The 26,265-nt window shown below is 46.3% G+C and overlaps 2 protein-coding genes across 2 annotated transcripts; one reads left to right on the top strand and one right to left on the bottom strand.

Annotated features, from left to right (window-relative positions):
• Window positions 1–17,363: 17,363 nt before the first annotated feature.
• LOC123078102 (cyclic dof factor 2) lies at window positions 17,364–20,961 on the top strand. Its single transcript, XM_044500501.1, has 2 exons — window positions 17,364–17,730; window positions 19,267–20,961. The coding sequence occupies exons 1-2, from the start codon at window positions 17,566–17,568 to the stop codon at window positions 20,716–20,718; spliced, it is 1,617 nt and encodes a 538-aa protein (XP_044356436.1). The 5' UTR covers window positions 17,364–17,565; the 3' UTR covers window positions 20,719–20,961.
• Window positions 20,962–21,184: 223 nt separating this feature from the next.
• Window positions 21,185–26,223, bottom strand: LOC123078103 (mediator of RNA polymerase II transcription subunit 27). Its single transcript, XM_044500502.1, has 7 exons — window positions 25,891–26,223; window positions 24,246–24,407; window positions 22,894–23,347; window positions 22,065–22,124; window positions 21,904–21,972; window positions 21,712–21,755; window positions 21,185–21,616 (listed from the first exon to the last, which is right to left on the bottom strand). Exons 1-7 carry the CDS (start codon window positions 26,196–26,198, stop codon window positions 21,475–21,477), a joined length of 1,239 nt encoding a protein of 412 aa, XP_044356437.1. The 5' UTR covers window positions 26,199–26,223; the 3' UTR covers window positions 21,185–21,474.
• Between the last annotated feature and the right edge of the window lie 42 nt (window positions 26,224–26,265).

Below are 26,265 nucleotides of genomic sequence, written 5' to 3'. Positions count from 1 at the left end.
CTGCACTTGCTCACGAGAAGGCCGGTGCTGCTTTAGTTAACTTAAACCGGCCGCCATTTGCTGCACATCTGGATTGGATAAAGCCTCCCTGCAAATTTAGCTGCTGCAGCTTGACACCACGATTGCTACTGATACACGTGTACATGCATGCATATTGATACACATGTACGTGCATGAATATGGATCGACATGATGTGCACGTAGCCAGGTTGCCGGCGACGGTGTTTTCAGCTAGGCAACAAACACGCACTGGGAGGATGAATTACATGTGACTTGTATCTGTGCTACTTGGCCAAATGTTGCCATCTCTCTACACTAACGTGAATGTCTTTGCTTGTATATCCGCCACTGTGCCCATAAGAGAAATTCCAACGCCGCCGGCCCTTTTCATCCGCGCATGTTCGTTTGGATAAAAATCAGATATATCTAAACGAACCTGCGTCAGCTTTTCATCCACCGGGCGACCCATTTCAGGCCTAAATTTGGGTCTCATTTACGTCGGCGCGACACGAGGTGGACATGCGCGACACCCCCTACTCCTCCTCTGCCCGCCAGTCGGTGGCACATATGTCATTCTCTTTCTTCCTTCAGCAACAAGCACTCGGCTGCCCACCCTGTCACCGTCGCCGCCCAGTTTCAGTGCCCTCACCAGCCGGACGCACCCACATACCTCCCCGCAGCACACCACCTTGCAACATCGCCGCCTCCACCACCTCGCCGCTGGGCCACCGCAGCTTCCCCTGACGTCGCCGCCAGCACCACCTTGCCCCCGGCCAGCTCCTTCGACGACGACGCCGCGCTCGCCAGACGCCGCCAGGGCAGCTACTTGGTCCAGGGGAGGCGCGAGGCTCTTCGCCAACCTGCTTAGACGATGACGCCCGCAAGCTGTTCGACGGTTTGCCCACAAGGTACAAATGGACTCCGTCGACGAGTTCTTTTTTCACAATTGCATTTGCGACTCAGATGATTCTTCATCATACGATGAGGAGATGGTGGTTGCTGTATTGGTCGTCCATGACCACCTTAGTAGGCAGCGGCCGTTGTTCCGGGACTCGATTCCGGGGCACACTCCGGCGTTGAATCGCAACCGAGAGAGCGGTCATTTTCCGTCTCTGAAAGGACTACTTCGAGACACCTAATCCGCTCTTCAAACACCACCTATTCCGGCGTTGTTTCTGTATGGCTAGGCATCTTTTCAACCGTATCCGGGAGGGGGTGGTGGCATACGATAAGTATTTCGCTGCAAGGAGGATGCCCTTGAAAAGATTGGCTTCTCCTCTTATCAGAAATGCACTACAGCTATCCGGATGCTTGCATACGGAGTTCTCGGTAATCTCATTGATGAATATGTCCGTATGAGCAAGTCAAAATGCCTAGACTCCATGTACAAGTTCTGCAAGGCTGTGATAGCAGTGTTTGGCCCTGAGTACTTGAGAGAGAGAAATGTTGTCGATACAGCCCGCTTGTTGGCGATGAATGCCAGCAGAGGCTTTCCGGGGATGCTTGGTAGCATATATTGTATGCACTGGCAGTGGAAGAACTGCCCTTCTGCTTGGCAGGGGCAGTATAGGGGCTATGTCAAAGCTTGCACCGTCATACTAGAGGCCGTGGCTTCACAAGATCTATGGATTTGGCATCTTTCTTCGTCATGGCCAGATCTCACAATGATTTCAATGTGCTTCAACGCTCTCTGGTGTTTGCAAGGCCTGTCGAAGGGCAATTGTCCGGATGTGAATGTTAACATCAATGGCCACAACTACAACAAAGGATACTATCTAGCTGACGGTATCTATCCTCAATGGACTATCTAGTGAAGGCAGTTTACAACCCTGTAGGAGAGAAGAGGAAGAGATTTTCCCAAGCGCAAGAGAGTGCTAGGAAGGATGTGGAGCATGCATTCGGTGTTCTACAATCTCGATGGGCCGTCGTTCGGTGTCCTGCTAGAACTTGGAGCACCAAGAAGTTGTGGGAGGTGATGACTGCTTGTTTGATTATGCACAATATGATCGTAGAGTATGAGTGTCTGGAACGTATCTACGACCAAGGGTTTCAGTTTCAGGGTGACAATGTTGTGCCCAAACATGGAGGAGCGGCAATGTTTTCACAGTTCAACCAATTTCTTCATCAAATGCATGATTGGAAACTCAAATTCAGCTGCAAAATGGTTTGGTTGAGCATATATGGACTCACGTTGGCAACCAATAGATGTATTTTCTAAAAATGTATTTGAGAAAATTTAACTTTTATTTGGCTTGTAAACTATGATATATTTATTTGGCTTGTGAACTATGACATATTTATTTGGTTGTGAAACTATGTAAATGTTTGTATCTTGTTTGAATTATGTTTGAAAGCAAATGGCAGGCCGGCCGCGAGGGCGAAAATGGGTCTGCGTGTTGGGTGCACAACCGACCCAAACGCAAAAGGGGTCAGACGACAAGCGGGCGGTCAACCCAAACGGATAAAAAAACAAACAAAGCGCGCGTCCGTTTGGGTCAGCCCGCAACTCAAAATCCTGTTGTTTGCGCTTGTCCATTCAACACAACAGAAATCTGCATCATTCGACATATTGTTTTATGATTTTTACTTTCATGTATTATTACACAAGTAAATGTGTACATTTAAAACATGTTTTCTTACGCAGCACAATCAAAGCCGACCACATAGACAAGCATACACTCACATATATGAACGCACGCACGCACACCATACACATATGAGCATCTCCGAGGGACTGAGCTTGAATGCGAGCACGAATGTCAAGTTTAAGATTTGAACCCTGGTGGGTTGGGTATATCAAAGTTAACCCTGGTGGGTTGGAAATTACATAAACGCAAGACCAAAGGTGTGCTCCTCAAACTAGATATATCTCGAGCCTTTGACTCCTTGTCCTGGCCATTCCTTTTTGAAGTTCTTAGAGCCAAGGGTTTCTCGTGCACATGGAGATCGTGGATTGCCACTATGCTTAGAACGGCGAGCTCTAGAGTGATGGTTAATGGCAGTGTTGGGGAGAAAATTGTGCATGTCTGTGGACTTCGACAGGGAGCCTCTTTCACCATTACTTTTTGTGATTGCAATGGACGTGCTCACGGCGATGATGGTCAAAGCGCAAGAAGGGCAGGTGCTCAGCAGGATTCCTGGATGTCTTCCTATGCAACGGCTATCTCTGCATGCAGATGATGTGGTGTTGTTCATCAGACCGACGAGACCGGATCTGATGTTTGTCAAGGAGGCGATCATGATTTTTGGAGAGGCCTCGGGCTTGAGGATTAACTTTGCAAAGTCGTCGGCAATCATGATTAGAGCGGAGGAGGAAGAAGAGGAGCTAGTCAAACAAGCTTTACCGTGGAAGATGGAGAAATTCCCCTTCAAATATCTTGGATTACAACTGGGCATTAGGCAGCTCACGCGCTTGGAATGGCAGCCAATTGTGGATGATGTGCTGAATTTTGTTCCAGGTTGGCAGAGGGGCTTGGTCACGAGGCTGGGTCGGCTCATCCTAGTTAATCAAGTGGTACGAGCTCGCCCCACCCATCACTTAATGGTGGCAGAAGCGCCCAAATGGGCGATTGAGAGGGTGGATAAGGGGTGTCGCGCATTCTTTTGGGCAGGTACTGAATCTGTCCATGGCGGGGAGTGTTCTGTAGCCTGGCAGAAGGTTTGTCGCCCCAAACAGCTTGGTGGGCTTGGTGTGATTGACTTGCATAAGCACGGGATTGCGCTTCGTTTGCAGTGGGAATGGCTCAAACGACCGGACAGCTCGCGGCCCTGGCAAGGACTGAACTTTTCCTCCGACAAGCAAGTGCAAATTGCGTTCGGCAGTGGCAGCTTGGGGAAGGATCCAGCGTGCTGTTTTGGAGAGATCACTGGCTGAATGGAGCTCGCCTGGCTGAAATTGTGCCTTTGGTTGTTGGTAAGGTCAGGACTCAGGTGGCAAACAAGAGAACTGTCAAGAATGCGATGCATCTCCATTCCTGGACTTCAGACATTGTTGGAGATATGTCGACGGAGGAGTTGAGTCAGTTCGTTCATCTCTGGACTAGACTGATTGAGATAGAGCTCATTCCTAATGAGGAGGATAAACCGATCTGGCCAGGGGATGCCTCGGGTAAGTACACGGCAAAATCGGCATATAAGATGTTGTGCGAAGGGGGAATCAAATTCCAATGTGCATCTGCAGTCTGGCGGTGTTGGGCGCCACTAACTTGCAAGATTTTCATCTGGTTGGCTTTGCACTATCGTCTTTGGACGTCTGATCGGAGATACAGGCACGGGTTGCAGGATCAAACGTCTGTATGCTTTCTGTGTGATCAGGAGGAAGACACGGTGGATCACAATCTTTTACAGTGTGTTTTCGCTCGTCAGGTGTGGTATCTCTGCTGCACTAGACTTGGCATTGATGTTTCCATCTTGCCAACCACGACGGATAACCTGGAGGAGTGGTGGACTAGGTCGAGGAAGAGGATTCACAAGACATTCCGTAAAGGTTTTGACGCCTTTTGTATACTAGTTTGGTGGAACTTGTGGAAGCAGAGAAATGGTAGGGTATTTGCGTCACGAGCCATTGCTAGCGAATGGGGCACTGCTGAGCTGATTCATCAGGAGCTCCTGCGTTGGGTCCAAGCAGGAGGGAGAGGAGTACAACATCTAACCGAGGAGTAGTGTGTTTGCGTGGGAGTGGTGTGTTCGATGTGTTATCCGTCTGTGGATGGCCATCAATTGTAGCTCTTGTATATAACCTCTGCCTTCTATAAATCAATGGTACGCGTTTTGCGTACTCTAAAAAAAACCCACCCAATCACAAGTTGGTTTGCACAAGTAAAACATGTTGAACATACTACATGGCATATGTGGTGAGCAAATCTAAAAATAATGGATAAAAACATGTTGAACGTACCACGTGGCATATGTGGTGAGCAAACCTAAAAACAATGGAAAAGATATGTTGAACATAGTTCAATCACGAAACAACAACCCACTAAACTGTTTTGTTACATCCAACATCACTCGTGTGGACAGAAACTATAAAAAGCATGTTTTTTTGCATGATTTATAACAAGGGTCATATACATTTAAAAATTAGAGGGAATTTCATCGTTTACCCTCTAGTTTGACTTTTTACACTAATTACCTCATTCAGCACTTCTTCATCCAGATTACCACATTTAGAGAAAGTTTTGCTACTTTTATCCCTTTTAAATCTTTGAGGGCGGTCTAAAAGGTGGGTTTCGTCCGTCAACTACTCGTGATGTGCCATGTCGCGGGTTTTCTCCTGGCATTCTTTCTATGTATGAACTAGTTGAATGGCTTAACCAGACACATTTCCTCCCGATCAGGTGTACACTCATCGCATCATGGAGATGGTTTTGCTAAACAATGAGTGCGAGGGAGGTCCGACTTATGGATGCAAAAAAGTTCAAACGTGAGAAAAAAAATACAAGGAGGACAACCGCGACATGACATGCCATACTTATTTGACAGCCGAGACCGACCTTGCAGATCGCTCTAAAAAATTAATGAGGTAAAACTGTCCACATAAATCGATAAATAATCAAAATTCATTTTTATGTTATATAAAAGAGCCACTACTCTAAAGACTCAAATAACATCACTAATTAAGAGCGAACATATTTTTTATTAAAGATATTGTGTAAAATGCATGCAGCGAGGATAACATTATAGAGCAATCAATTAGGACATAACAAGCATATTGCTTTAAAGGTTGGATTAGAAATTTAAACATACCGGCTAAACAATAAAGAAACTAAATTATGCCTTTATATAGGCCTACATGATTATGGTCCATCGGATGCAAATCCTAGCGGTGATTTTGATCATGTGATGAATTATTTCTTTAAGTTCATATTGTGTTGATGTCCTATGTTTGATTTATATATGCATAATTTCCCCCGGTTTATTTCTCTTCTCTTGGCCAATTTACATGGGTAATCAGTAGTGAGAAAAGGTGTGAATTTGTTGGATTTAATCTTGCAAGTAAACTATCCCTGTGACAAAAGATGAAAAGGCCGTGTATTGTATTATTGCCATAAGGATATATCTTTGTATGAGACCTCTAATGATATCATGCAATACAACACCATGTCAACTTGCTTAAGGAAATCAGTCTTTTTATACTTAATACTTGGATGATGCCGAGGGTATATCGGTTTAAGAGTGGATTGTTAGCTATAGATGCAAGGTAGGTCTCAGTCTATATAATTATGGGCGTATCGGCTATATAACATCAACACATTACATGTAATCTAGAATGAGCATGCAATATTTCATATGCACTTTTTTTCACATGACTGTGTTAATTGTTGCATTTTTATCTTACGAAGAGTTACACTTGGTGAACTTACGAGCCTCAGTCCAGTTTTTAGCATAAGATAACACTTCCAACAACTTCTACTGGAACTTCTAATTTTAGTCATTATTTATTTCAAAAATACAGAAAATATTACCTACCGCATTATCTTCTAATATCTTGTACAACTAGAAAAGCTAGCAAGGTTGATACTGGTGTTGGGGACACAAGTGAAATTTTATTTGTGCTGCAGAGCTTATCGTTAGTGTAAACTCTTGTACTCTCCACAGAGATACCTTAGTTTCTCAGCGAGGAAAAATCTTGTTGCTTGCTAGAAACCATTGTAACTGCGTCCAACTAGTTGTTAGGCATAACCTAGCAATCATCACCCATCTCTATTCCGACATATACAACTCACCTAGAAGTGGTGGAGGAAGATCCAGGGACTTTACGAGTCTGCCGATAAGTTGCATAGGACCCGTCGTGTAACGCCCACGATGCGGCTATATCTCCCACGTGTCGAGGCACGACTTAGAGGCATAACCGCATTGTGGTTTTGTCGCAAGAAGGGTCATCTTCACACAATCCCATGTAATGAACAAGAAAGGGATAAAGAGTTGGCTTACAATCGCCTCTTCACCCAATACATAAATAAAACATACATCATTCAGAGATACCCACATAGGCCCGACTACGGAACCAAAAGAAAAGAAGACAACCCAACTGCTAGATCCCTAATCATCCCAACTGGGCTCCACTACTGATCAACAGGAAACGAAACAACACAACGAACAAGAGCTTCATCGGGCTCCCACTGGAGCTCAGTTGCGTCACCTGCACTGGTATCGTCGGCACCTGCAACTGTTTGGGAAGTATCTGTGAGTCACGAGGACTCAGCAATCTCACACCCGCGAGATCAAGACTATTTAAGCTTAAAGGAAAGGATGGGGTAATGAGGTGGAGCTGCAGCAAGCACTAGCATATATGGTGGCTAACATACACAAATGAGAGCGAGAAGAGAAGCAACGGAACGGTCATGAACTAGCAATGATCAAGAAGTGATCCTGAACTCCTACTTACGTCAAACATAACACAAGAACCGTGTTCACTTCCCGGACTCCGCCGAGAAGAGACCATCACGGCAACACACGCGGTTGATGCGTTTTAATTAAGGTCAAGTGTCAAGTTCTCTACAACCGGACATTAACAAATTCCCATCTGCCACATAACCGCGGGCACGGCTTTCGAAAGATAATACCCTGCAGGGGTGTCCCAACTTAGCCCATCATAAGCTCTCACGGTCAACGAAGGATAAACCTTCTCCCGGAAAGACCCGATCAGTCTCGGAATCCCGGTTTACAAGACATTTCGACAATGGTAAAACAAGACCAGCAAAGCCGCCCGAATGTGCCGACAAATCCCGATAGGAGCTGCACATATCTCGTTCTCAGGGCACACCGGATGAGCCAGACGTCGGGTTGGCATAGACCTTGGTTGCCCAGGGGGCGCCGGACATCGCTCGGTTTGGACCAGCACTCGAAGGAGAACTGGCCCGGGGGGTAAATAAAGATGACCCTTGAGTCTGCAGAACCCAAGGGAAAAAGGCTTAGGTAGGCAAATGGTAAAACCAAGGTTGGGCCTTGCTGGAGGAGTTTTATTCAAAGCAAACTGTCGAGGGGGTCCCATAAATCACCCGACCGCGTAAGGAACGCAAAATCAAGGAACATAACACCGGTATGACGGAAACTAGGGCGGCAAGAGTGGAACAAAACACCAGGCATAAGGCCGAGCCTTCCACCCTTTACCAAGTATATAGATGCATTAATTAAATAAGAGATATTGTGATATCCCAACATAAACATAATCCAACATGGAGCAATCTTCATCTTCACCTGCAACTAGCAACGCTATACGAGGGGCTGAGCAAAAGCGGTAACATAGCCAAACAACGGTTTGCTAGGAAGGTGACAAAGGTTAGAGGTTCATGGCAATTTGGGAGGCTTGATCAGCAAGTGGTAGGTAGCGCGGCATAGCAATAGATCGAACAACTAGCAAGCAAAGATAGAAGTGATTTCGAGGGTATGGTCATCTTGCCTGAAATCCCGCAAAGAAGAAGACGAGTCCATGAAGAAGACAAGCGGACGTAGACGAACGAGTCCTCACAACTCCGGAACGAAACCGAAGCTAACGAGAGAAGCAACCCGGAAAGAAACAAACGACATAGTAAACAACCATCACAGAAACATGGCATGATGCACAATCAAGTATGATGCATGTCCGGTTTAATGAGCATGGCATGGCAAAGTGCAACAAACAACACTACAAATTAAGTGGAGCTCAATATGCAACGAGTTGCATATTGACGAAACACCACATTTAATTATTTAGTTCTCTCTCATTTATGTGCCCAACAATATTAAATGTTATTAACCATGGCAAGAGGTGAAGCATATGGAAACTACCTATTTAGGCAATTTAAATGAGGCCGGAACAACAAACAATAATTCCGGAAAATCCTCATGCCATTTAGCAATTTTAAAGCGAACATCAATTTTAGACATCTTAAATGTTGTTATCATGATGCGAATGACAGATGTAAGTTATATATGCAATTTTATGAAAATGTTGACATGAAGATGATTAGGAGCATTTGTCACCGTGGTGGAAGAAAGGGGTGCCACGGCAACGAATCCGAAAATGATGCCACGGCAACATATCGGTTTCGGTAGCTCACGGAGATACCGGTGCACAAGAAATGGGCGTGAACGTGTCGCGCAAGGATGGTGGGGTGCTCCCGGATTCCGGGCTCCCACGGGTTAGTGGTATGGAAACGAGGAACGTGCAAAGACCTCTCTCGGAAACGGTGCAAACACGAGCATCTCAAACAACACACATGCATTCGGTCCACGGACGTCGTCTCGGGGTTATACCTTTGAAGCGTGCATTCGGGGCGGAACGCGTTCGAAGTGGAAGTAGTTGTTCACGGGGGCGGTATTAGAAGTAGCGGTACACGCGGAGGTAGTCGAACTTGACGGTTCTGTTACACGGGTCTTCGGCGACGGTAGTGGAGGTAGTGGCACATGTTCGTTTTCGGAGAGGTACTTGACGAATCCGGGTAACTTAGGGTCGACGGTAGTCGTTCACGTTCATAGTCGCACAAGTTTCCGTAGATGTTCGGGGTCACGGCGAGGAACTCGGCGTTCCGGTGCGGTGTAGAGGAAGTAGACGTTCTCGAAACGGTCGTAGTGGAAGCAGTGGTACACGGCGACGGTAGTGGTACACGGTCGTCGTGGTACTTGGCGAGTCCGCGTAGTCGTAGGCGTTCCAAGGTACTTGACGCATCAGCAGGTGTAGTCGTACATGTTCGGAGAGGATCTTGGCGCATCCAAAACGAAGCAACACAAAAGGGCCTCCGGTCTTGGTGGTCAACGAAGGGAGGCGGGCGACGAAACAGCAGCAACGAGCCGGCAGTCGGACAGCATGGCCGTGAGGTGGAAGGGCCCCGGCACGAGACGGTGATGAAGAGGAGGTCGCAGGGAGAGCTGCTGGAGGCGGATGCAGAAGGCCACGGCAGCAGCGGCTACTGGCGCAGTGGGGTCCGAGCGCGGCGTCGGCGAGAGGGAGCTGGCGCGCGACGCATGGTGGTGGTGGTGGGGAGCTCTGGCAACAACAGGCTGCAGGAGGCCGGCCTTGGAGCATCGGTGAGAGGGCGAGGAGCAGGAGACGGCGTAGACGAAGTCGTGGGGCGCGGGGCCTGCTCCATTGAGGCAGAAGGAGGCCGGGGCAGGAGCGGCGTGGGTTGGCGAGGTGGTAGCGGGGGCTCTAGACGGCGCGGAGGCGGAGAGGCGTGACGACGGCGGTGAGGAAGTTCGCGAGGCAGGGGCGCCGGAGTTGGCCTCCAGTGGCGGCGCGGGAGGAAGCTCGCGAGGAGGCAGAGGGAGGACGCGGTGGCTTGAGGAGGCGGACGAGCTCCAGGACGGGCGCGACTGGAGGTTGCCGCAGGTCTCCGGCGACGGGCGGCGTGACGGAGAGGCTACGCAGGGACGGCACTGCGTCTCTTGCGGCGGCTGCAGTAGGAGCTTGGGCGCGGCCATGGCTGAGGGAGCAGAGGAGGGGGCGAAGCAGAAAGGAGCTCCTCTCCCTTCGCTCGATGCGTGCGTGACGGCGCAGGGAGGGACGAGAGGGAGAGATGGGGATCGGGAGAGAGCGCTCGGGCTAGGGTTAGGCTTAGGTGGGCCGCGGGGATGGGCTGCGGGAGGCCGAGGTGGCCTGGGCCGACTGCTGTTGGGAGGCCCAGCTGGGCCGGCTGGGGTCTCTCTCTTCTCTCTCTCTCTTATATCTTTTAGCAGAAAAGAACTAGAGAGAAGAACAAGAAGGATAGGGTTAGGGAAAGAATTTACGCATGGGGATTATTTTCCTGGAATCACAAAAATGCGCTTGATCCAGGAAAAATAGAAGTGGCCTGATTGGACGATGTAAATTCATATGCATTTGAATTTAATTCAAATGATTTAAAGGAAGTGAGGGTTGGGAAGGTCCAAAAATGTTCGGATTTTTGGTGGAGCTTCGGAATAGATGAAAAAAATATAAAGCGAGGTTGGAGACCAAGAATTAAGATAACAAAGGCATTGAGATATTTGCAAGTGTGTTCCGGTTGATTCCAAACTAATGGAATATTTATAATATAGCTCCCTAATATTGGGAGGATATGTTCTAAAGAGAAGTCACCCTTCCCTCGATTTAAATAGATCGAAGATCCATGCAGTTTACTTGGTTGAGTTTTAAAAATTAATGACATGATGGCATGATGACATGATGCAATGCAAAAAATAAAGAGCAAGCACCAAAGAAACACGCGGTGATCACGAGAAAATGGAAGTCTTCTGAAGCATCGGTCTCAGGCGTCACACGTCGACTCGTAGCCAATCTCTACATGAGTGTGTTTGTTTTGATTTACCCATATAGCCCACATGACAGAAACCATGATCACTTCAACCTTCTTACTAATGAACGACATGTCAAGCAAATCGCTAGCCCATGTCAACAAATGTAACTTTGGCAGCTTCAAACCGAAGAAATGATAGGCTGAATGGTGGTGCAGATGATCTTAGAATGTCTATCCCTTCCTTCGGGTTACCTCCTATTACTGGGGATAAGGTGGGCCTTGTGGGCCTACTGGTAGCCCCCCCCCCCCCCCCGTCGAGCTCCCTGTGGTGAGCCACCCCGGTGTATGAAACCGTCACTGAATCCCGAACAACATGGCATGACCACATGCAATGAGAGCATGAAATAAAGACCTTACATCATTGCCACACATAGGACATGTAGATGCTTCCATAGTATGTCTTCATCTCATCTCCCCATAAGATGGAAACATGTTCTTCATCACTCACCACCAGAATATCCTGATCTTCGACTGGATTCACAACTTCCATAATGCCTTCCATGTCTCCACAGTCCACACCATCAGTGGAATTGCTTTGTAAACCTTCACTCAAAAACATCTCTCCAACATCGATGGGTATGCGGACCTAACCGAGAACACACCTAATTGCTCCCATCTAGAGGCTAAAAATCGCCCGCCATTACTCTCGACCGTGGCATACATAAGATTGCCTCTGCATTTGGAGGAATGAAGACTGACCGAATGAGATCCACATCCCATTTCCCATTACCAGCGTCAATGAGGTCCCCCACCAATTGCATGGTTTCATCCGAGATTCAACGCAAGGGCCTCATCATGAGAGTTCCCAGAATCCACTTGTCATGCCATATTTATGTTGTCAAACCATCCCTAACATTCCTAATTGGACCCTCCATCGGCACCTTTCTCCGTGTGTAATCGCCTCCCATGTCAGAGTAGAACTTTCAGGACACCTGACTTGTAAAAACTCTCCATCGGAGTAGCATCGTCCCTTTATGACTCGTGCACACAAGTTGTCGGGTTGCTCCAACGTCCTCCATGCTTGCTTATCAAGCATTGCATCATTGAAGATTCGCCAATCTCGGAAACTTAGCCTTCCTATAAATTTTGACACATTCATCTTATCTCATGCTTGCCAATGCATGCCTCTCTTATCGTGTGATCCCGCTAACCAGTACTTGGCCATAATCATCGTAACTTGCAGTACAATAGAGTTGTAATTCACAAGGAAAAATATATCCAAAATCCTTTTTATCCAGCATTAATTTGGAACCACGTGCATCTAAAGCACCCTTTACTAAGATCAATGTAGTTGTATGCAAACCTAGAGCAATAGCATGATGAACCAAGAAATCCCCAGGTCCTATTGTTAAGAAAAGCGAATTACTATTCTCATTAACAACATTCAATCATTCGGGCAACCATAGGCTTCGACCCGCATTGAAAGCGGGGCCATTCGTTGAAGATAAGAGTATATCGAACCCATATGTCGTCTTGCCATGAGCAGATTGTATCCATTGGGCAAATATAGGTTCGATCAAGATTTTCTTTTCTGGAGTACCAAAAGCAAGCATGACGTCGTTATGAACATAAAGGCCCAAGGTATGAAATCCTAGAAAGAGGCTAGCCCAACTTAAATGAGATATGATAGCTTCTTTATGGTGTAACATTCTTGCCAATACATTATGCTCATTCTGTTCCGGATTGTAATCCCTAATGAAAAAAATAGCTCCATGAGCAAAAGCCCCTGTCATGATGAACCCTGCAATATATTGGTGATGAGTATATAAAGCAGCTTGAGTAGTAAAGTCTTGTGCTATGAATGCATAAGGAGGTAAAGAGTACATATGTTGAGCTACTAAGGAAGTAATAACCCCTAAAGAAGCTAGAGCAAGACCTAACTGAAGATGAATCGAATTGTTGATTCTGTCATAAAGGCCCTTATGCCCACGCCCTAATCGACTCCCCGGAGGAGTATGCGCTTCTAAAAGTTCTTTAATACTATGCCCAATTCCGAAGTTAGTTCGATACATGTGACCGGAAATGAGAAAAATAAATGCAATAGCTAAATGATGGTGAGCCATATCGGTCAGCCACAAACTTTGTGTTTGTGGATGGAATCCCCCAAGAAGAGTTAGAATGGCAGTTCCCGCTCCTTGAGCAGTACCAAATAAATGATTACTCGAATCAGGGTTTTGGGCATAAAGATTCCATTGACCCGTCAAAAGGGGTCCCAACCCCCGGGGATAGGGTAATACATCTAAGAAATTATTCCATCGAACGTACTCCCCCTGGATGCGGGAATAGCAACATGAACTAAATGTCCTGTCCAAGCCAAAGAACTTACCCCGAAAAGTCCTGACAAATGATGATTGAGACGAGATTCCGCGTTTTTGAACCACGAAAGGCTTGGTTTCCATTTGGGTTGTAGATGTAACCAACCCGCTATTAAGGACAGCGTAGAAAGAAATAATAGAAAAAGAGCTCCAGTATAAGGATCCTCATTGGTGTGTAATCCTATTGTATACCACCACTGATAAACTCCAGAATAAGCAATATTCACTAGACCAGCAGCACCTCCTCGAGTAAAGGCTTCCACAGCGGGTTGACCAAAATGAGGATCCCAAATCGCATGAGCAATAGGTCTTACGTGTAAAGGATCATGTATCCATGATTCAAAATTTCCTTGCCAAGCTACATGAAACAGATTTCCGGACGTCCATAGAAAGATTATTGCTAATTGCCCAAAGTGAGAACCAAAAATGTTCTGATAAAGACGTTCTTAGCCCAAAGTGAGAACCAAAAATGTTCTGATAAAGACGTTCTTCAGTAATATCATCACGACTTTCGAAATCATGTGCGGTAGCAATACCAAACCAAATAAGACGAGTAGTGGGGTCCTGAGCTAAGCCTTGGCTAAACCTGGGAAATCTTAATTCCATAATGCCTTTCAAATCCTCCTAGCCACTATCTTACTGCAATAATTCTCGCTAAGAAGAATGCCCATGTCGTGGCAATTCCACCCAGAAGGTAATGGGTTACTCCTACAGCGCGTCCTTGTATAATGCCCAAGGCTCTATGCTGAGTAACAGGAGCAACTTTTAATTTGTTATGAGCCCAAACGATAGATTCAGTGAGTTCTTGCCAATAACCACAGCTGCTGAATAAAAAAATAAACTGAAGGCCCAGACAAAATGAGCACCTAAGAAAAAAAAAGACCATAAGCAGATAATGAAGAACCATAAGACTGAATGACTTGCGATGCCTGTGCCCACAAGAAATCTCGAAGCCACCCATTAATCGTAATGGAACTCTGTGCAAAGTTTCCCCTGTAATATGAGTTACCACCCCTTGATCACTTATAGTACCCCAAACATCCGACTGCATTTTCCAACTGAAATGGAAAATGACTACCGAAATTGCATTGTACATCCAGAATAAACCTAAGAAAACATGATCCCAGGCGGATACTTGACATGTTCCCCCTCGGCCAGGCCCATCGCAAGGAAAGCGAAAACCTAGATTTGCTTTATCGGGTATCAAACGGGAACACCGAGCAAATAAAACACCTTTCAAAAGTATTAATACAATCACATGTATGGTAAATGCATGAATGTGATGGACTAAAAAATCTTCGGTTCCTAATGGAATATGTAACAAAGCCACTTTGCCACCTACTGCTACTAACTCGCCGCCTCCCCACGTTAAGCTAGTACTTGTTGTTGCACCAGGAGCTGTTACGCCAGGCGCAGTAGCATGGATATTTTGTACCCACTGAGCAAAGATAGGTTGTAATTGCATGGCAGTGTCCGAAACCATATCTTGTGGATGGCCTAAAGCACTCATGGTATCATTATGAATGTACAAGCTAAAACTGTGAAAACCTAGAAATATATATACCCAGTTAAGGTGGGATATGATTGCATCGCGGTGTCTAAGGACGCAATCTAATAGATCGTTGTATCGAGTAGTTGGATCATAGTCTCTTACCATAAAAATCGATGCATGTGTAGCAGCACCGACTATTAGAAATCCGTCAATCCACATGTGCGCTCCCCCTCCCTAGGGTTCCGCCCGCGCCGCCGCCGGCTACCCCGCCGCGGGTAGCCACCGCCGCCGCTAGTCCTCCCTCTCGCCCCAGGCCCTCTCCCCGTACCCCCGCGTCGCCTTCCCAAGCGAGGCGACCGGGGCCCCCCTCCCGGCTCCTCCCAGCGCTCCCGCGCCGCTCCTCCCTCCTCCCGCCGCCGCCAGCGCGCGCCGCCGGGCCTTGCCCGTGTGGTGCCGACGGCGGCGGGTCTGCCTATCCCCGCGTGCGGCCATCCCTGCTCGGGCGCCGGTGGCTGGCGACGGTGCTCCTCGGCTTCCGATGGTGCGACTTGGCGGCGTTCCCGCGGGTCGCGGGCGTTCCTGATGCGGCGGCGCGGCCATTGGCCGTGGGGCGCGTGGTGGTGCGGCTGGCTGCCAGCTTCTTCTCCGCCCAGATCTGGGCCCCTCTGGGCCTCATCTGGGTTGGGGCGGGCCGATGCTCCGGCGCGCAGCGGCGCGGTTCCCTGGTGGAGATGGTGCGGTGTCGGGGGTTGCGGGCGGTGGCGGCCTCGTCGGCCAATGTGCTGCAGCGTGGCGGCAGGGGTTGTCCGGATCCTTCGAGGTCCGGCCGGGCCTATGCGGACCTGGTAAGCTCCTATCGTCCCGTCCGGTCGGCTCCGCGGCAGCAATGGTGGTAGTCCCCACCCGTCGGCTAAGTGACGGATGCCCCCGAGCCCGTTGGCTCTTCGTCCCTCCCCCAGGTCTCGTGTCGGTGGCTCAGAGAGACGGCAATGATGGTTCGGTGGCCGTGGTGGCACATGTTGGTGGGCGACAGTTCTGGTGGTGCACTTCAGATCGTTCGGGGTGGTGGTGGTCGTTTGGGTGGGAGAAATCCCTGGCGGCTCGTCCGTCATCGATGCGGTGGCGCCTGTGGGCGCCGCCATACCTTCCTGAAGGGCGTCGGATATACCCCTTCCCTACTGCCCTCTGCGTACCGGGGGAAACCCTTGGACTTGTCCGGGCAGCAGTGGCGTCGTCGTCGCATTCCTTCTTGAAGGTGATGCCTGGTACGCGACGCCTCGGAGTGCTAGAAGCGCGGTGGTACTTCTTCGGAGGGTGCAGTGGTTGCCGGCCATCTTTGTTTTGTCGATCTGCCGTCGTTGGCGTTTATTTCTCTTTCTTTCTCTCTTTTTTTCTTTTTGGCTTGTTTGTGTTGCGGCCCCAGCAAGCTCGTTGTATCGGATGGTTACTTTATAATCTAAAGTGGGGGGAAACCCCTTTTCTTACAACAATGGTTGTAGAGCCTAGCATAGCTAGGTTAAGAGATAATTGAGCATGCCATGACGTTGTTAAGATTTCATAAAGACCCTTATGGCCTTGTTATGTGGGCCCTTGTGAGCCTTCAAAATATTTTTAAGTCCATGGCCAATTCCCTAATTGGTCCTATACATATGACCTACGATTAGGAAAAGAATAGCAATAGCTAAATGATGGTGCGCAATATCGGTCAGCCAGAGACCACCGGTTACTGGATCTCGTCCTCCGCGAAAAGTCAGAAATTCTGCATATTTGGACCAATTTAAAGTGAAAAAAGGGGTTGCTCCTTCGGCAAAACTAGGATAAAGTTGAGCCAAAAGGTCCCGATTCAAGATAAATTCATGAGGAAGTGGTATCTCTTTAGGATCCACCCAGCGTCAAGAAATTGGTTAATTGGTAAAGATACATGAATTTGGTGCCCCGCCCAAGAAAGAGACCCAAGTCCTAATAATCCCGCTAAGTGGTGATTCAACATGGATTCTACATCTTGGAACCAGGCCAATTTGGGAGCGGCTTTGTGATAATGGAACCAACTAGCAAAAAGCATTAACGCTGCAAAAATCAATGCACCAATTGCAATACAATAGAGTTGTAATTCACTAGTTATTTCAGATGCTCGTAATATATCCATTGGCAAAACGATCTCATGAATAACCGGTGTACCCGGAACAATATCTTTTCATTCATGGGGATGCATGTGCAACTATTACACTAGTAGAGGACACGCCTGCATTAAACCCATTTCTTAATAAAAGAAGTCCCCACTCTCAAAACCCCTAGTACCTTTTATTTTGGCCCCTTCGGCTTCATACTTTAATCCCATATTCCCCATGTAGAGTAGCAGCTATATCCATTAGCCCCCCTCTCCTCTCCTCTCCCTCCACCAGCTCGGTGGTTGCTCTCTCGCAACTTCGCTCAACTTCCAGTGGCAATAGCGGAGGCAGCGGCAGCCGGCGATCGATCCTTGCCGGGTCCGCGGGTGGGATCGAGGATGTCGGATCAGATGGATTCCGGCATAAAGCTCTTCGGGCGGGTGATCCCGTTGGTTCCTGACGCTGCGCCCGGGCCGCCGGAAGCGGAGGCGACGGCCGGCTCCGAACACCCACCGCCGCCGCCGCCGGCGTCGGAGGCCGAGCCAGAGGCTGATAATAATAAGGTTAGCTCAAGGAGGGCTTCTGTTTGATCGGCAATTTCAATATGCATGTTCCTCGGTTTCCTTGTGAAATCAAGGAGGCGCGCCTTCGTCTCATCATGTTTAGAGTCTACATATTGCAAAATACTTATAACAAAAAATAAGAATTACTGCAAAATGTTTAGAATCCAGCGATCGAATTGGAGAACGAGGGTGGGTTCGAGGTTTAGAATTTTAGAGTGGACTCGAGGTTTAGATAAACGGCGAGGATGTGCATGCTGATCAGGTGACCCGCAGGATGATAAAATAGACTGGGTTTCGTCTGGATCTCAGAATGGATAGGTCCAAAAGTACAGGAGGGGTAATCTCTTTGGCCAGGCACAGTTGGACGTCGGTTTCTCCTATTTGGGCTCTATCTTTGTTTCCAAAAAAGCTGCAGCGAAAGGTCTCCGAGCTGTGGGGTCCGGAGGTACAATAATTGTACTACCATGCTGTGAGGGAGATGCTGATTAATGGGGATTAATAATCGTCTATTCATTTTTATACTAGCCGTCTGCCCGTCTGATCAAGATACTACTGTCATAGTTTTGCACTTGCGCAAATCTTGATGACCCAATCGAACATTTGTTTCGAAGTAGCCATTTCTTGGTCGCCTGGGAACCAGCAAACCATTTTTGTATATCATTTGCCTTCTTTTCTTCTCATTTTTGATACTCTTTATTTCGATAAGATGGAATGAAATTGGACATGGAATTATTACCATAGCTGGAGTAAATTGAAAAATTAGTTATCGCTTCCATTTGGTGCATGAACAGGAGATGGCATACCACATGTTGCCTACATATAGATGGCTGAGTGAGGACACAACAGAGTTGGTAGGATGTTGTCATGCTGCTTCCTCAGAAGTGGTTATCAGTTAGGAGTGCAGAGTAGTAAGCTATCCATGCAAAATCCAGCTTGTTTTGAGCATGCGGTGGTCCTTCAAGGGGCTTCTCATCTTCAATTGTTCAGGAGTGGTCACCAGGGAGCTTCTATTTTTAACACCAGGCCCAGAATACCTTGGATCTTGTTAAAGCAGGGGACGGAAAATTTGTATGTCATATCATATGTCACCATACGTAGTACAGTACATCTTTGTTTGTTCTTTTCTGGCCCAACTTACAAGTGTCTATTGCCGTTGCGCTAAGCTGATCGAATTTCAATTTTGTGTTCAAGCAGCCGAACTTGAACCCCATGATGAATTTCTGCAGATTTCTTAAAGCTGTCTTACCGTGGTTAAATGCGCACGCTATGTTAGTTTTGGTTAGTATTTGACAACACAATGCTTCCAAGTTTTCTATGCGTGGAGTGGTAACATAACCAAGACCTCAGATCTTTTGTTAGCCAATATTGTTCCCTATGAAGACTATAGTTGATCCGATTTATGGTCATGTTTTAGACCTGTTGGTGCATTTGCAGAAACATAATGTTCTCACTTCTGTAAGATGTTAAATACAGTAACTTCAGTTTTGTTTGAGTTGAAGTACTCTTTTGACAGTATCTCGTGTTGCAACCTTATAGGAACAACACAAAGAAATGGAAGACAAAGGTGATAGCGAAATGAAGGTGGATGCGCCAGAAGAGAAAGAAGATAGTGCAACGAAGGGTGATGAACCAAGAGAGAGAAAAGACAACGAAATGGAGGTTGATGCACCACAAGCCAAAGAAAAAGCAGAAACAGCCAGTTCGTCTACCTTGGACCACAAGAAAGATGACCAGGCCCAGATAAGCAATACTGAAGAGAAAGCAGCGTCAGACCCTAAGGAGGGGAATGAGAAGAAATCAAATGACGAATCAGGCCAGGATAAGGTGCTCAAGAAGCCAGATAAGATTATACCTTGCCCTCGGTGCAACAGCATGGATACAAAGTTCTGTTATTACAACAACTACAATGTTAATCAGCCTAGGCACTTCTGTAAGAATTGCCAAAGGTATTGGACTGCAGGGGGGAGTATGAGGAATGTACCTGTTGGTGCTGGGAGGCGCAAAAGCAAGAATTCAGCGCTGCACTACCGTCAGTTGTTGATGGCCCCTGATTGTCTACTGGGGTCTAGAGTAGACATCTCTAACACAGTGAACCCAGAAGTCCTTGCATCTCTACCTTCCATCCCGACACAATCAGCCAGTAGAAGTGAAACAGTTCTCAAGTTTGGGCCTGAGGTGCCACTTTGTGAATCGATGGTATCGGTGCTGAACATTGAAGAGCAGAATGTGACCAATGCTGGATCTGTACCAAGAGATGAAACCAGGGAAGATAACTCGTGCGCATCGTCTACCACATCAAACAATGGGTTACCTGCAAACGCAGTCCTGCCTGGTCAGAACGGAGCGCCTGCTTACTGTAATGGGGTTGGTCCGGTGCCTCAGTATTACCTTGGAGCTCCTTTCATGTACCCATGGAGCATGGGGTGGAACAACCTTCCTGTAATGGTGCCGGGTGGAAGTATGCCAGAATCTGCTTCTCCATCAGAAAGCTGTAGCACAAGTTCGGCGCCATGGATGAACTCTCCCATGATGCCAGGCTCAAGACTTCCCGCACCCCCATTTCCATATCCTCTTGTTCCGCCTGCCCTCTGGGGTTGCTTACCAAGCTGGCCAGCCGCGGCATGGAACACACCATGGGTCGGGACCAACGGGTGCATATCGCCGTCTGGGTCAAGCAACAGCAGCTGTTCAGGCAATGGGTCTCCTACTCTGGGGAAGCATTCCAGGGACCCCAATCCACAGAAAGATGACAAGGAAGAGAAATCACTGTGGGTTCCCAAGACGCTCCGCATCGATGACCCCGACGAGGCAGCGAAGAGTTCCATATGGGCAACTCTTGGCATCAAACCTGGAGACCCTGGCGTCTTCAAGCCTTTCCAGTTCAAGGGTGAGAGCAAGGGCCAGCCAGCAGATGCACGCCCTGCCCGTGCTTTACAGGCGAACCCCGCAGCGTTTTCTCGGTTGCAGTCATTCCAGGAGAGCTCTTAAACTGATGGCTGTTGCCTATCTAATACATTTTGGCAACACAGCTTGTCCTGTAGTAAAATTTGTACATAATAGTATAGCTTTGCGATATGGGAAAAGACCCAAGGAGAGCTTTTTGAATAGCCACTAACCTGCAGTGGAGCTTGCAAAGAGCTTTCATGAGAACGAACTTGAGAGGTTTGTACTGTAAATATTTGACAAACTGGTTATCTATAACAATGTAATTAGGTTAAGTCAGGAGTACAATCACCTGGTTTGCCACTCCTATTATTTCGGTGCGGGCTGTAACAATTTAACATTGCTACTGATGAAGACTATTTATAGTACTATCAATAAACAGTTTGAGATGTCGAGCGCAGTTACTCCTTTCCAGATAATTATTCCAGTGTTTCACGCCGCCATTTTGAAGTTTCTTTTATACATATGCATACTTTTCTATAATTATTTCTCAGGCAGCGACAAACAAATCAACAATGAATGCCCAAATAGTTTCACAGAGCAGTTAAAGCTCAGTGCATAAGAATTATCAAAATTTGCAACATCTGTTTACCACAATTTCTGCTCATGAGATACACAGGTTTTACACAGGTAAGGTGAAAATGCAAACAGAGTAACTCCTCGATCACCAAGCGTTTATAGTTCTTAAAAATTCACTTCAACATTTTCATCGTCCTACGGATTAGGCTGGTATATCACAAATACAGTCGGGTGACGGTGTTAGAAAACATCCTAGCTAGAAGTCCATAGTGCGTAGAAGCGTCAGGCATCATAGGAAGAACATCCAATGTGATAGGCTTCCTGATGATCTGAACCAATGCTTGAGATCTGGTGGTAGGGGCGGTGAACCGGGGGTAGAAGCAAAGCCAAAGACTTATCCATGAGCAGAAGCCGTCGGCATTTACTGCATGACAAATAATGCAGTGTTACTTGTCTGTACAGGAGAAATGGTTGATGATGATATGATGCAAATCAAGTTACATATCTAATGGGGATTACCTGCAAAGTTTTGCAAATAGAGTCTGATAATCAGCAATCCAACGCTGCAAAAGGTTTGCATCTGTTAGTACTTCCTTAAACAAAAGCAAGGTAGAATTGTAGCAATGGATTTCTAGCGATAAGTTTTGGTAATAACTGGATTACTGCCGTACAGTATATTTATCTCAATGACTAAAATTTGCTGCAACTCACCAATAACATAGAAAGTGCTTTACTGGGTTCCACACTGATGAAGTACTGCAATGCCTTGTCAGCATGCTCCTGCATAGTCACAACAGTACACCCATGCTTCACTTCGAATGCCTCTTATGGGAACAAATAATCAGCTCAAAGATCATAAAAGAAGCATTTACCGTCACATGCTTAAAGACGTGATGCACCGACAAGCCTCTCGCATGAAGGTAGCTTCCTCCCTAACAGAGGATAACTGCATCTGTCAGAAATAATATCTTGCCCACTCATTATCAAAAAGAATGCTCACTTTGCCTATTAAGTGTATCAATGGGAACATGCTAAGACACAGAAAGTGATCTTGCTACATAAGCAACTACTTATATGGTATTGGGTACTCGTTCCAGTTCACAAAGAAGCAGTGTTTTGGACATACCTTCGGTCAAAAATTTATAACTTTGACTGCCAAACCATTTAACATATATCGGAAACTTGAAAAATCATATGTACATATTTGTCTCAGAAAGTATTTCCAAAATATTACATCTTTCTTGGGTTTTATGCTTGTACTATAGTAGAAGTTAGTGGTTAAAGTTATATCTTAAGACTCTGTCCAAGTCCAATACTCCCTCCGTTTCTTTTTACTCCGCATATAAGATTTGGTCAAAATCAAACTACACAAAGTTTGACCAAATTTTATATAAAAAATATGAACATCTACAATAATAAAACTATATAGTATGAAAATACGTTTCATGGTGCATCTGCTAATATTGATTACATATTGTGAATGTTTATATTTTTTAATATAAAGTTAGTCAAACTCTACAAAGCTTGACTTTGACCAAACCTTATATGCGGACTAAAAAGAAACGGAGGGAGTACATCAGTTATTTCTGGACTGGAGACGGTAGTGAACACACACTTCTTGCACCAGTGCTTGTCTGCTTACGCAAAGTTCAAAACTGTGATGAATCATGAATGGAGTCAGCTTTTGGAAGACATCCTTACCTCAGTTGGAGAGAAGAATGCCACAGCATCAGGATCAACAGATCCTGCAGGATGCAATGACACTACAACTCTAAATATTGAAGGAACCAGCAACTCAATTACTGCAACCTGATCTATCGGAGTCGTCACAGAACCAGGTCTCAATTTTCCCATATTTTGCAGGTTCAACTCCTTAGATGGATCCACAAAGTCATCATCCATCAGAGATGCTAATGATGAAGCTCTTTTTGACCAATCTAAACGACGATACGTGGATATTTTCATGTTGGGTACTTCATTTTCTAGATTCTTAAGTATCTCGGACAAAGTTTTTTCTTCCAGCTCTCCATTGCCCGCAGGCATCCTTGGCCTTTTAGCAATACCAGATTCACCATCATGGAGATGGTTAAGAACTTCGTCTTCTAGATGAGGAAAGAATCTTCTTTTCTGGTCAGTGAAGGCCTTGAGAGCTAACCTGAAAACAACATTGAAACAAGATGAATCCCAAACCAAAAGCTTCCTCCCAAGTTTTTAGGTATATAGCACTTAGAAATTGTATGCATGAAAAAATAAGAAATAATATCGGGAGAGCAATTCCTCCATTTAGGCATAAACCAGTACGCGCATAACCACATATAGAGGGAGTGAGTGAGTGAGAGATCCAGAAATTATCATCGTATTTTAGAGAGTAACACTATACAAAAAACATTGAATATACATTCAATTGATTGTATGGTTGGCCATGTTCACCAAGGCGTTAGGCGCTAGTCGGGCTGTAAAACAGTGCCTAGCACCTAATTGCTGAATAGGCAAGCAGGCTAGGGGCCCGCCTGGGTGGGATAAACTGGCTAGGTGACAGGGCGTCGCCTAGCATCAAGGTGGGCTTGTCAGTTACTCCCTCTGTAAAGAAATATAAGAGTGTTTAGATCACTAAAGAATGTAAGCTACTTTAGTGATCTAAAAACTCTTATATTTCTTTACAGAGGGAGTTCCTTTTAGCGCACTGATGGTTGGTGAAAGTGTCGCATGCCACTCTCCTAGATAAGGTCTATGGTATCACCTCCGGTGGTCCATGATTGCTGATCCAGCTCACCTCTTGGTGGATGTGGAAATAACACAAAAGTGCGCAGAGACCAGGTGTCCATCATCTATTAAACACTATCGAAGTATAAGTACAGTTCGGGTGACATCGTAACCTCATTCTTGGTTCCACAGACATTGTGTTCCCAGTGGGTTTCTTAAGGCCTGTACATATACTTTTTTTAATCTGAACACATTGAGACAGATGTTTTTCTACATTTTCCCGAAGAAAATGTTGCACATCAATAGCAAATCAAGAGTAAGGCAAACATCATGGAAGTAATGAATTTCACCTAGTTCTGTCAACAGCTGATGCGCCAGCTTGGCCTGCCAATTGACGCTTCCAAGCATATGCCACAACAGCACCATCTGGGCACACAAGTGGCATGTGCAAGCCCCAAGAATTTCCTCGAGCTTTAAGGGCCCCATTTAGAACCCCAGACTCTTCCAATTGCCTTGCTAACAGAAAAAAATAAATAAAATGAATTAATCACCACAAAATAAATGTTAAAAAAAGGAATACATGATACTTTGGATACAGTTGAACCTTTAAATGACTATCCCCCAACCGTTGATGAAAAAAAATGTGGGATTACTCTTGAAAAGTTCAAAAAGAATCAAAGAAATTTTGGTATCACATAGCCTATGATGTCTTTATGAATATAAATGCTTACTTCAGTTCAGTAGGAGAATAGTGTGACTAACTCATAACTTTCAAGTATGCTGCTGAACTTTATTCACATTGGTTCCAGATACCTTTACAGCTTTCATCACCCATAAGTCAAATCACATGGCTTATTAGCCTTATCTAGTAACTTCAGAGTTTTCTCAAAACTTAACTCATATATGTAAAACTACAATTAATTAACAAGTAACTTCACAGCTTCATAAGGATTGACAACTCGCACATCTTTGATGTGCAGGTAAAGATGTGCAGGTGGATAAGTACATTATATTGCTGCAGCCGTTCATGCGCCATACAGGCAGTACCACAAAGCAGACTATCAAACTGTTCACAATTTCCTATCCAATACAAAAATTACAGGGCTTGCTGAACATGATAAATGTTGCTCTGATGAAATATGTTTGTAGGGCGACTTTCTAGCGTAAATTATGGCCGTGGGTCACACTGAAGCAATAGCTGCTAAACGCTAGTTCTAGCCACAGCAGTTAAACAAAACAGCCAGGTATAAAACATGTGTTATACAGAATTAGAATTATCCCAATTTAATAGATCACGCTATGTCCCCAGAAAAGGCCACAAACACCTAAAACATCTAGATCAAAGTCGAGTGATTAAGCAAAACATAGACCTGACTACCTGAGGGGCTTAGGAAGGAACATTACTGAGATTCTGTCAAAATCAGAGCACAATCTCACTTTAAACCTCTCAATACATTTGTTTGAAGTTATCAAATTTTCTCATGGATATTTCACACAAAATGTTTTCCTTGTTGAGGACAAACTAGGCCAAGCAGAACAAAAGAAGATCAGAATCTAGCTGACAGTAACTCTGTCTAACCAAATTACTTTTAAAGTCCAAACATGATCCGCAAAAAATAGCTATAGAATTCAAAGTATGATATGTGTATCTAGGGAATGACCAAACCCTCAAGAGTTACAATTTTCTTGCAAAGTCAGCTACGCAACTCAAATTAGCTTAGCCAGAATCACAGGCATCAATTTCCCCAGCATAATCTAAACATTACTAATTTCCACTATATTTCAACAATGTCCTGATTTAGATTTAGGGCATAGGCATACGGCCTCCCCTAGGCATACCGGCAGAAGATGGGACAGTGGCTGTTGTCCAGACGCTTCAGAAACCATCCCAGCGGAAATTCGTTTCCCAAACCAAACGATACAACCACCCAAGGGAGCTCACAAGAAGCTCCCAGATCAAGATGGAAGAAAGTGGGCGCGGGCGGAGTCGAGTACCTGCCGAGGGCGCGGAGGTCGTCGAAGTGGCGGTGCATGGAGACCTCCTCCTTAGCTACGACTTCCTCGTTCCTCTCGATGTGCTGCTGGGCGCTGTCCGGCGGCGCGCTGGCGGCGACGAAGAGCGCCTCGAGGAGGCGGTCCGCGCCGAGCCGGATGTCCGCGATGATCCTGCCCGCGCGGCCCAGCCGCTCCATCGCCTGCGCCACCTGCTTCGGCGGCGCGTCCCCGCCCGCTGGCTCGTGCGCGCGCGCCGCCGCCGCCGCCGGTGCGGCCACCGCCACCGTCGCCTGCGACTGCTGCATCATAATTTCTCCTCTGCTCGAGTAGATGCGGGAGTTGTCTCATGGTGGACTGGCTAAACCTTGTGGCCAT

This window comes from Triticum aestivum, chromosome 3D (genome assembly GCF_018294505.1).
Source record: "Triticum aestivum cultivar Chinese Spring chromosome 3D, IWGSC CS RefSeq v2.1, whole genome shotgun sequence".
Taxonomy (NCBI): domain Eukaryota; kingdom Viridiplantae; phylum Streptophyta; class Magnoliopsida; order Poales; family Poaceae; genus Triticum; species Triticum aestivum.
This window is presented reverse-complemented; position numbering and strand designations above follow the sequence as displayed.